This window comes from Bos mutus, chromosome 18 (assembly GCF_027580195.1).
Source record: "Bos mutus isolate GX-2022 chromosome 18, NWIPB_WYAK_1.1, whole genome shotgun sequence".
NCBI lineage: Eukaryota > Metazoa > Chordata > Mammalia > Artiodactyla > Bovidae > Bos > Bos mutus.
The window spans coordinates 17,208,798-17,221,125 of record NC_091634.1 but is presented as its reverse complement, the minus strand read 5'-3'; the positions used below and the strand labels follow the sequence as shown (position 1 = coordinate 17,221,125).

At 39.7% G+C, this 12,328-nt stretch overlaps 1 protein-coding gene across 3 annotated transcripts; it reads left to right on the top strand.

Moving 5' to 3' along the window:
* The first annotated feature begins 904 nt into the window (after positions 1-904).
* ZNF181 (zinc finger protein 181) lies at positions 905-11,801 on the top strand. 3 transcript variants are annotated; one of them, XM_005896087.3, is made up of 5 exons: positions 905-1,499; positions 2,406-2,481; positions 8,358-8,478; positions 8,739-8,834; positions 9,822-11,801. In XM_005896087.3, exons 2-5 carry the CDS (start codon positions 2,473-2,475, stop codon positions 11,306-11,308), a joined length of 1,713 nt encoding a protein of 570 aa, XP_005896149.1. In that variant the 5' UTR covers positions 905-1,499; positions 2,406-2,472; the 3' UTR covers positions 11,309-11,801. The 3 variants fall into 3 exon arrangements, with proteins under 3 accessions (XP_005896149.1, XP_070244072.1, XP_070244074.1); XM_070387971.1 differs by having other exon boundaries at positions 1,072-1,499; positions 8,736-8,834; XM_070387973.1 differs by having other exon boundaries at positions 1,299-1,537; positions 8,736-8,834.
* The last annotated feature ends 527 nt before the right edge of the window (positions 11,802-12,328 follow it).

The following is a 12,328-nucleotide window of genomic DNA, read 5'->3' as shown; positions in this document are numbered from 1 at the left end:
GGCAACCCACTCCAGTATTCTTGCCTAGAGAATCCCATGGACAGAGGAGCCTGGTGAGCTACAGTCCATAAGGTTGCAAAGAGTCAGACACGACCGAAGTGACTTAAAACACATATCTTCAATATTGGTATTATCATATTATGAATCAACTGTGCCTACTGTGTTACAAAAATTTTTGGAAAATTGAGAACAAAAAATCCACTGGAAAGGGAATTATAAATGTTAAATAATAAATCATTCAGACTGCAATACAGAGACAGAAAAATGGAAATTAGAGGAAAATAGAGTGGAAAAATCTACCTAACAACTAACTGGAATTCACAAGAAGAGGAGAAAGAATGGAGAAGAGCCCAATATATGGAGAAGGAAATTTTTCTGAGGACGGGAAGATGCCACTTAACAGATTCAATCTGCTCAACAATCCCAAGCAGGAGAAAAGGCAAAGAATTTCATAAAAAGCATGAGAAAATTCTCTCGTGCTATTTATAATTAAAAGAAAACAGGTAAAATGAATTTAATTAAAAAAGAAAATAAAGGCAACAACCCAAGTTAATACCAAGAGTAGAATGCTCTGGCCTTGATACATCTGTCCAGAGCCCGTGTGGGTGGGCTGGGCAAAGTCTCAAAGACAAAGGAGGGTCAGAGGAGTGGTTTTTCCCACGATTGAGGGTGTTTATCCTCAAAACCCTCACTTGAATCCGATAATCCTGAGTCCTTCGAGGACATGTAATGCACATCACCGCGGTAGTCAGTGTCCGAGCGACGACGTGACCCCACGAACTTCCGGGAAGTGCAATTGGTCCCCGTTCAGCTCATGTTGTGACAGCTCGGATACAGGGTATTTTAGGAAATACAGTCCTGGACAAGTGGAAGCTAAATACTCAAGAGCAGTACAAGCCGAGCAGAGTGGCAGCAAAGTTTTGAATGACAGATCTTCGGCTGGCAGAGGCCACTTCTTGTCCCGCACCAGCAAGTCTGCCCTTGTTCAAGGAGGAAAACGTCTGTGCGAGCACAGAAATGACCCAAAAGACGTTTCACGGCCTCGTAATCTTCTGGGAAACATAGGTTCCCGGTTTGGGCTCTCATTATCTTCACAGCGCTTGTAGACGCTGCCGTTGGTTTCGGGAAGCGGAGTTCGCCACAGACGACTGTTGTCTGCATCCTTCCGAGGGGGTCGATCCCAGTGGAGTCTTTAGGCGGTGTAATTTCTCACAAAGCCCAGCCCGTGGTCTCGCGGTGCTCCGAGATCGCGCGACCGCTGAGCCTCCTGGGAAGTGTAGTTTTCCGGAAGGCAACCGTGCGACTCACCGGCAACTTTTCTCCTTGAAGCGGAGGAGTCTGAGAAGTGCCGTCCGGACCGGTGCTACGCCTGGGGCTGCCGGGCGTTTGTCTCCGACCCAGCAGCAGTATTCAAGGTCCTGGAATCGCGCAGGACTCTGGGCAGCACCGTTCCGGCGAGGCAAGCGGCCTTTGTTCGCTACAGCTACGCGGCGCGTCAGGTACGCGGAGGTGCCCGCAGTGGACGGCTTCGGTGCTGGTGAGGGTCTGCTGAGGGGTCAGGCAAGTGTGGGTGCGGGGAGGGTGGCGGGCGCTGGGTACGACCGCCATAACTTCTCAGGTCCCAGCGTCTACCCCGCGGTGTGAGCCCAGGCAGGCCCCTGGCTCCTCTGGGCCTCTGTCCTGCTTTGTAAAAGAGGAGTAAGGATGGCGCTTACCTCTAAGAGCTGTTGTAAAAAAGGAAATGGGAGAGTGAGTGTGCGTTATACGCACTGAAAGAAAAAAAAAAATTGTGTAAACCCTAAATTGCTTCAGTGTTGCCGAGTTTCAGTTTTTCTCATCGTTTATCTAAAAAAGAAATCTGGAATAATGTGAATGCCCACCATGCATAGTGGTAAAGATCGAAAGAGCTCGTATTTAACATTATTATTACTGTTGTTTTATGAGTCGGTCATTTATATACGGGCTGCCCAGGTGGCTCAGCGGTAAAGAATCCACCTGCCAATGCAGGAAACGCAGGAGACACCCCCCGCCTAACTTCGATCCCTGGATAGGGAAGATCCCTAGAGAAGGAAATGGCAACCTGCTCCAGTATTCTTGCCTGAAAATTTACATAGACAGAAGAGCCTGGCGGGCTACAGTCCGTGGGGTCCCAGAGTTGGACACGACTGAGCGCGCACATACACACACACACTCACACTCTCATGTATATATGATAGTTGATGTACATGTAGATGCCACCTGGTTACCTCTTGCCAAGGAACACATTGTTAATTCAGGGAAAGGTTGGAACCCTAGAAAGTGATTCCCAGTGGGATCCTCCATGCAGGTGTGTCCTGAGCTGCAAGATTGCGAGATACACCTGATTTGTCATGACTGCTTTTTCCTGTTTTGATCTGCCTTTTCAGGCACTGCCCTTCTATAAGAAGAGAACCTGGAAAGAGGACTGTGTTGACTATTGGAAATTGCAAAGTCATGTTTCAGGTAAGTTGATTTGTCCCCAAATCTTCCTAAAACACCTACTTACCAGGACTCTTGAGTGTTTGCTTTGCCTCTCCTACCAGTTCCCACCTCACAAAGTTCACTTAGGGATTGGATCTTTGATTCCTTTCATTAAAACAAAGCATGGAGCCTGCAAAACTCCAAAGTATTTTCTCTCAGTGCTCTTCTTTTCTATCAGCTTTCTGCTAGAAGCCTCTGAAGAGTCTTGAGCAAAACTTTTTTAAAATTATGATTCAGAATTCAAGTTTGGAATTTTAGGTATTTACTTTATGGTTGTTTAAGTTGTATCATGTGGTGTCTATTAATGGTATATGTCAGTCTTTTCAGTTATTCAAGTCAAGAGATGTTTGGAGTCATCCTTGAGACCTCCCTTTCTCTTAAAATTCACATTCAGACACTGTAGTTAGATCTAAAATATACATAGTATATCTACACAATCTGACCATTGGTTACCACATCACTACCACTACCACTGCCTCCCTGGTCCAAGCCACTTAGGTTATTGCAATTGTCACCTTGCTGGAATTCCTGCTTCTGCCCTTGACCCTCTTCAGTCTTCACAATACAGCTGTCACAGTGATCCTCTTGTTATATAAAATCCTGTCATTCCTCAGCTTAAAACTCTTTGGTGACCCTAACTCAGAAGTCAGAATTGTGTAGTGACAAAAAACTTTGCACAGTTAGGCTGTCTTATTACTTCCCTGATTTCATCTTCCATCTGTTTCTTTGTTTTCTGGGAGCTCCAGCCACACTGGCTACCTGCTTCCAGGCCTTGGAAGTTGCTGTACCATCTGCATGGAATATTCTTTACCTAGATATATACAAGCTTGCATTCTGACCTCCTTTGTATCTTTGCTTTGTAGTTACTTTCTCAGTAAAACTTCCCTGAACACCTATGTAAAATTGTAGTCACCTTCTCTTGACTAATTGTAGTCACCTTCTCTTGACTAATTGTAGTCACCTTCTCTCGACTATCACTTCTACTCCTCCATCACTGTGTTGTTTTTCATAGCACTCTCCTGATGGCTCAGCAGTAAAGAACCCACCTGCCAATGCAGGAGACACAGGAGTCATAGTTTGACCCCTGGGTTGGGAAGATTCCCTGGAGGAAATGGCAACCCACTCCAGTGTTTCTGCCTGGGAAATCCCATGGACAGAGGAGCCTGGTGGGCTATAGTCTATAGGGTCTCAAAGAATCAGACATGACTGAGCATGCATGCACACACATCACTCCTAGCTGATACACTCTGTGTTTGCTATATGCATATGCTCATTGTTTATCTCTTCCTACTGGAAAGGATATTTTTTGTTGACTGTTTTATCTTTAGTAGCCAGAGTGGTATCTGGTATAGCCAGATACTTGGTAAACAGTTGTTGAATGAAGGAGTGATGAGAAAATGATGGGAAAGAATCATGGAGTGGAAATGAAACCTGTATAGGAGAAGGTATGAGTGGCAGATATGCATGTTGGGAATGTTAGACAATTGGAATTGAAATAAGTCTTTTTTTTTTTTTTTTTTTTTTTTTTTAGGTAAAAGCTAAAGTGAACTAATTGCCAAAATCATTCATTGACTTATTTTCTAAACACTTAACAAATAACTGTTAGGAGATTCTTACATAGGTTTCTGTCATTGGTACACAAGATTTCATGATCTCATGCAGTGCTGTCAAAGAGAACTTTCTATAGTGGGGGAAGTATCCTATTTGTGTCCTGTCCATTGTGGCAGCCACCAGCCCCTTATGACTGTTAAGCACTTGAATCATAACTGGAGTGACCAAGGAACTGAATTTTTATTTAAATTTAATTTTAATTAAATTTTATAGCCAAATACAGTGGCTACTATATTGAACAATACAGGACTGGTATAAAAGTAAATCATAAAAATTAAGGTATTTATTTAATATCTAAGTTCTAGGGACAGAGGTGAATTAGCATCCCAGGTTGCTGGGACACTGAAGGGGAAGAGAGAGTTGAAGCATCCCTTCCTGGAGTTGTCTAGGTGGCCCATAATACCAGGGAGGCAGAGGTGGAAGTGGAGTTATACCAAACTGAGAGAACACCTTGAGTATAGGTAGAGAGGCCTAAGAGAGCCTTTCAAGAAAATGCAAAAATTTTGTGCAGCAATGGTTTTCAAACAGGGTTGACTTTGTTCCCCTTAATCCCATTCATAAGACACATTTTCCGGAGAAGGCAATGGCACCCCACTCCAGTACTCTTGCCTGGAAAATCCCAGGGACGGGGGAGCCTGGTGGGCTGCCGTCTATGGGGTCGCACAGAGTCGGACACGACTGAAGCGACTTAGCAGCAGCAGCAGCAGCAGAGACATTTTCAGCTGTTAAAATGGGGGTAGGGAGTGGTTAAGGGGAGTTGCTACTAGTATCTGAAGGGTCGAGGCTAGGGATGCTATTCAACATGCTAAAATTCTCAGGACAGCCCCCACAGCAAAGAGTTGTTCAGCTTAAAATGTCAGTAGTGCCAAGACTGAGAAACTTTGATTTAAATAAAGGTCAAAGAATATGCTAGAGTATGTGGGGTTTCTTCTTTGGACTATTAATATTATGATATTGATTAATATCAAAACTTAAAATATGAAATGTCTTTGCATTGGTAGAATAAAACATGGTGGTTTTTTTTTTTTTCTTTTTTAACTTTACAATATTGTATTGGTTTTGCCAAATATCAACATGAATCCGCCACAGGTATACGTGTGTTCCCCATCCTGAACCCTCCTCCCTCCTCCCTCCCCGTACCATCCCTCTGGGTCGTCCCAGTGCACCAGCCCCAAGCATCCAGTATTGTGCATCGAACCTGGACTGGCAACTCGTTTCATATATGATATTATACATGTTTCAGTGCCATTCTCCCAAATCATCCCACCCTCTCCCTCTCCCACAGAGTCCAAAAGACTGTTCTATACATCAGTGTCTCTTTTGCTGTCTCGTATACAGGGTTATTGTTACCATCTTTCTAAATTCCATATATATGCATTAGTATACTGTATTGGTGTTTTTCTTTCTGGCTTACTTCACTCTGTATAATAGGCTCCAGTTTCATCCACCTCATTAGAACTGATTCAAATCTATTCTTTTTAATGGCTGAGTAATATTCCATTGTGTATATGTACCACAGCTTTCTTATCCATTCATCTGCTGATGGACATCTAGTTTGCTTCCAAAAACATGGTGTTTTATTCATTTAATATAGTGTTGACTTTTCAGTTTGGCTTATCAGGTAAGATTTGTAAAAGCTGATCATTTTAAAGATCACTGTGGAAAACAGGAAAAGATGGACATTTTCTCAGTTCATGTGATAAGGCTAGTATAACCCTCATACCTAGCTAAGAGCAAATACAGATGGGAAAAATAATTTCCCCTGGTGCCAAAGGGAGACCTTCTCCCCTTTCCTTTTCTTAAGAGTGTTTCCTTGAGAAAAATATGTAACTCTGTATCCTTTCCCCTGTCCCTTTGAGATGTTTATAAATCTTTTCAAAACTAAATAAGCCTCTGCCAATTTTACAGAGCATTAAAGTCTTCTTAAGGGCATTGGTGGCACTAGTGGTAAACAACCTGCCTGCCAATGCAGGAGGCATAAGAGATGTGGGTTCGATTCCTGAGTTGGGAAAATCCCCTGGGAGGAGGGCATGGCAACCCACTCAAGTATTCTTGCTTGGAGAATCCCATGGACAGAGAAACCTGGCAGGCTATGGTCCATAGGGTTGCACAGAGTTGGACATGACTGAAGCGACTTAGCATGCCTGTGCAAGGGCCTTGGAGACATCCCTTTGAAATCCATCAGCAGAGGAATGGATAAGAAAGCTGTGGTACATATACACAATGGAGTATTACTCAGCCATTAAAAAGAATACATTTGAATCAGTTCTAATGAGGTGGATGAAACTGGAGCCTATTATACAGAGTGAAGTAAGCCAGAAGGAAAAACATAAATACAGTATACTAACGCATATATATGGAATTTAGAAAGATGGTAACAATAACCCTGTGTACGAGACAGCAAAAGAGACACTGATGTATAGAACAGTCTTATGGACTCTGTGGGAGAGGGAGAGGGTGGGAAGATTTGGGAGAATGACATTGAAACATGTAAAATATCATGTAAGAAACGAGTTGCCAGTCCAGGTTCGACGCATGACACTGGATGCTTGGGGCTGGTGCACTGGGACGACCCAGAGGGATGGTATGGGGAGGGAGGAGGGAGGACGGTTCAGGATGGGGAACACATGTATACCTGTGGCGGATTCATTTTGATATTTGGCAAAACTAATACAATTATGTAAAGTTTAAAAATAAAATAAAATTAAAAAAAAAAAGAAGAAATGAAAACATGAAGGAAGATGCACTTCTGTCTCCCTATCTGTATGGGAGTTTAGCCTAGACTTCTGGCTCCAGGTTCTAACTACCTGCTTGTCATAAAGATAATGAGTTTTAAATTTTTTCTTTGGAGTAAAGGCACCTAACACAGAGGGCTACCCCAATTACCAGGTGAATTTAGGATGAATTATGTGTTGCAATAGTTCATCCTAAATTCACATGTAATTGCAAAGTGATATCTCCAAGGCCCTTGTGCATGCATGCTAAGTCTCTTTAGTCATGTCCGACTCTGTACGACCCTGTAATGGATTGTATCTGACTGACTTTATAAAAGGGTGAGATGTCTTTCTGTCCTTGCAGTCTCATTAATTATTAGCTATTATTATTATGAAGTACATTACAGTCTGGTTTAATGCTTTCTCAGTAATAAAACTGTTCTCTTTTTACACGATAGAGAGGATTTTTCAGCTCAGTAGATTTGATTGGTTTTTAATTTCCCCAACACCAGACAAAGGTAAATTCTCTCTTTAAAACCAAACATCCAAATGAAGTAATATAGTATTGAATCTGTAGTTGGAATGAAAAATTTACAGTAGCCAAACAATGTCTGTTTCACCAATGAAAGGTAGTAATAATGACATTTTAAATGCACTGAAGGAAATTCAACCAGCTCCATATTCTTGCCATGGACAGGAAAAAAAAAAGGAAAGCCCTTGGACCGAGAAGCCTGGGGGGCTGCAGTCCATGGGAGTCACAAAAGGGTTGGACACAACTTAGGAGCTAAACAACAACAAATGTATATATGTTTTTTCACATATTTTAATTTGACTAGCCAATAAGTTATGATTGAACATTTAAACTTTTTCTAAAATTTTTCCACTTTAAATAATACCATGAATGAGTACTGTTGGCAAGAAATGTGTTTTCTTCATAGGATATTTTCCTTAGGATGTGTCTTATTTTTTCTTTGCTCTTCCTTTAAGGTTCTGTTCAAGGACTACCACAAGGCATGAAACCATCCTTCAGTCCTTTTGCTCAGGAGTCTCAAATTATTTTAATTATAGATTATAAGGGTTAATTATATACCATAAATGTTTTTGCTTTTTGTTTATAAAGTGGTTATATATATGATTATGTGTTTATCTTTAATATAAAGATGTCTTTTTTTGAGCGTATTGGATTCTTTTTTTTAAACTTAATTCATGTTTTATTACTTGGCACATAAGCTATGAAAAACAAAACTAAGCACTTGACTAAATGCTGTCAAATGTTGAATGCTGAATTTTAAAAATTTTATAATTCTGTTCCCTACTTTCCTGAAGCAGAGTTCTTATATTTGTCTCTTACCCTTATTGTATAACAGTGCCAAGCACATAGTTATCCAATTATTACTTAGATCAGATTCTTGATCATTGTGACAACTGCTGGAATCTTTTTCCCTTTCTTCCACACCAGGGTAATTTTACCCTTTAATCAGTGACAGAAGAGGCCTGGGCTATGGTTGAGCCTAAATGTGTTTGCTGTTTCAGGTGACATTTAGTGATGTGGCCATAGACTTCTCTCATGAAGAGTGGAGATGGCTCAATTCTACTCAAAGGAATTTATACAAGGATGTGATGGTCCAGAATTATGAGAACCTGGTATCCCTAGGTAAGCATATCTTTTCCTCCCCCTCAATGGAGATCTTCCATCTGCCACTGTGAATTGCTAGAGATCCTCTTTAGTAAATGGCTGAATTTTTGTTTCACAGTCCTAAGGACATGTATAGTTTGTTGTGTCCTGCCTGAAGCTTATCATCCCATTTCAGTGAACATCCTTCAGATCTTTCTTTGGTCCCTTTTATGGTGATGGTCTCTCCATGTAGACCACAATTTAAACAGTGTTTTTTCCTAATATTTTCCTGCAAGCAGGTCTTTCCATACCTAAGCCATATGTGATTGCTTTATTGGAGGATGGCAAAGAACCTTGTATGGTGGAGGAAAAGCTGTCAAAAGATACATTTCCAGGTAAGTCGTGGTGAATCAGGAAACAGAGATCTTTGGTTAAAGATGCTTGTGTAAAGTATAGAGGCATTTTAGTGTATTTTAGGGATACTGTTATCAGAGATTCCAGACGTAACAAAATCTTACGTTTTGAGGGATGCTTAGATTTCTAAATGACAATTCCTCTACCCTAAATTATTATCTTTCTGTATTACTCATCTGATCAAAAATGGAGGGTTTTGCCATCATTGTAATCCAAATTGTTATTTATTTGAAGTGAAATAAGACAAATTATTCTTTTATATGTCCATGTAAGGAAAAATATACAAATGGTTTTAGGCTAAAAAAGCTGTCAACTAAATGGAAAATCACTTTACCCCTGAGGCAGAACTTCAAAGATCAAGAGTGAACATAAATGCTAAAGGAAGTAAGGGATATATAAGAAGGTTTCTAACAGTATTTTCTGTCAATAAATATTATGAGTTCACACAGATCCTACCTAAACTCACAAAGCTTAAATCTTTCTGAGCCATAAAGAGTATTTACATTATTTTGTTGTCATTGTAGCTATTTAGTGCAGTGCTGTACATTCTCCATATTAAGCATACTAATCTGACAGCAATTGAGATTAATCAAAGTTTGGAGAACCAAGGCTAAGATAAAATGTAGTCGTTCATATAAGTATAGACACAAAATGTTGGCTTGGGATCCAGAATGCCTTTTGCATTTTCTTTGATAGTTTCATTTTTTTTTCCCCACAGACTGTCTATGTATTAATTCATTTCCCTTATTACACTCTGTTCTTGCCTCTGTGAGCTGTTTGTATTCTCTGTGCTCCATTTTAACTTTGTTCAGAAATCATTGAATATATGAGAGTTGTCAGAGCTATGTGTTTTCTTGGCACTGGGGAGAATGACTTTATTTTTTATCCAATTCTCCTGTTTCTAACATAGAAGTTTCCTTTCAAGAAGTTCAGATAAAGCAGTGTTTTGTTCTTTTGATATATTACAGATTGTAAAACAAGATGGGAAAACAAAGAATTATCAATGAAGGAGGATATTTATGATGAAGATTTACCCCAAATGGTATTAAAGGAAAAAACTATACAACAAAATCATGAATTTTCAAATTTTAACAAGGACTTGTATTATATCAAAAAGTTCGAGGGGAAGTATGAAAATCAAGTAGAGCATTTCAGACCAGTGACCCTCACCTTTAGAGAAAGTCCCATTGGGGAAAGTGTTTACAAATGTAATGCATTTAAAAGCATTTTCCATTTAAAGTCTGTTTTTTCTGAACCACAGAGAATTTCTGCTGAAGGGAAGTCACATAAATGTGATATACTTAAGAAGAGTTTACCAGCAAATTCAGTTATAAAAAATGAGAATATCAATGATGGAAAGAGACTTCTGAATTCTAATGAAAGTGTAGCAGCCTTCAGCCAAAGCAAATCTCTTACCCTTCACCAGACTTTGAATAAAGAGAAAATCTATACATGCAGTGAATGTGGGAAAGCCTTTGGCAAACAATCAATCCTTAATCGGCACTGGAGAATTCATACAGGAGAGAAACCCTATGAATGTCATGAATGTGGGAAGACTTTTAGCCATGGCTCATCCCTTACTCGACATCAAATAAGTCACAGTGGAGAGAAACCTTACAAATGTATTGAATGTGGAAAAGCCTTTAGCCATGTCTCATCACTTACTAATCATCAAAGCACTCACACTGGAGAGAAACCATATGAATGTATGAACTGTGGAAAGGCGTTTAGTCGCGTTTCACATCTCATTGAACATCTGAGAATTCATACTCAAGAAAAACTCTATGAATGTCGAATATGTGGGAAGGCATTCATTCACAGGTCATCTCTCATTCACCATCAGAAAATTCATACTGGAGAGAAACCTTATGAATGTAGAGAATGTGGAAAAGCCTTTTGCTGTAGCTCACACCTTACTCGACATCAAAGAATTCATGCTATTGAGAAACAATTTGAATGTAACAAATGTCTGAAAGTCTTTAGCAGCCTCTCATTTCTTATTCAGCATCAGAGTATTCATACTGAAGAAAAGCCCTTTGAATGTCAAAAATGTGGGAAATCCTTTAACCAACCTGAATCATTGAATATGCATTTGAGAAACCACACTAGATTGAAACCATATGAATGCAGTATATGTGGGAAAGCCTTCAGTCACAGGTCATCTCTGTTTCAACATCACAGAATTCATACTGGAGAGAAACCCTATGAATGCATTAAATGTGGGAAGACCTTCAGCTGTAGTTCAAACCTTACTGTACATCAGAGAATTCATACTGGAGAAAAGCCATATAAATGTAATGAATGTGGGAAGGCATTTAGCAAAGGCTCAAATCTTACTGCCCATCAGCGAGTACATAATGGAGAGAAACCCAGTAATACAATAAGTGTGGAAAAGTCTTTAGGCCATATGAGTCACTGTGTGTATGAAAGATCACATAATAGAGAAACTGCATAAAGGCAGTGTTCATCATACTATACTGTAGCTGTAGATCTTCTTGGATTCAAAATCAGAAAGTCTATACTGGAGAAAATGTAATGAATATGGGAAAGTCTCTAGCAATGATATAAGCCTTATTGTTTATCACAATTCACACTGTAGAGAGACTATGATGGCAATAAGTGTGGGAAAGACTAGCCAGCATTAATCCCTTAGTTGACATAAGTAAATCCACACTGGAGAAAAACCCTTTACATGTAACAAGTTGGGAAAGACATTAGGCAAACATGAATCTCTTAAGAAACATTACACACATACAGAAGAAAAGCAGTACGAATATAGAAATTTTGGGAAGTCCTTCAGTTAAAATACATCCTTCATTCTTTACATCAGAGAACTCACACTGAAGAGAAAGTTTATGTAAGGAATGTAGCAAAGTGTTAGTTCACTAAGCTTGCAGGCATCAGAAGATTAATGCTAGAACCACCTGAAGGATGTAGGAAGTATGTGTAAGTCTTTCTTTGCAATGATGCTAATTTGTAAACAGTTCTACAGGAGAGCAAACAAGCATAAATCAACATGCATATCATAAAGTAGCAGCATGCATTTTACTCCAGGTCCTACATAAAAAATAGCTAATGGGCATGTGAAGATATATAGTCACTCAGTGAATCCAGTAAATGTAATAAATGAACATTGCAATAGAAGTAAAAAGTGGTATGAATAAAATTTTTCATCTCTAATAAAGTGGTTTTGTATATGTTGAACTCCTTTGACACACTGATATTTCTTAAGAGTTTTCCACTATTTTTCTCTTGACAAATGAGGATCAGCTTTCCTGTATAGCCTTCGGTGGAAGACCAGCAAACCTAGAAAAAAGTGGCCTGATCTCTGTACTAAGAATGCGACTATTTTGGTGAGGTTAATATACAGTGCATTTCCTGTTGACTTAAATGATGCATTTTAATTTTTACATGTGCTGTGAGAACCCAACCAAGAAATTACATACAGTGAGGGATTAGAGCAGAGTGGATGTGC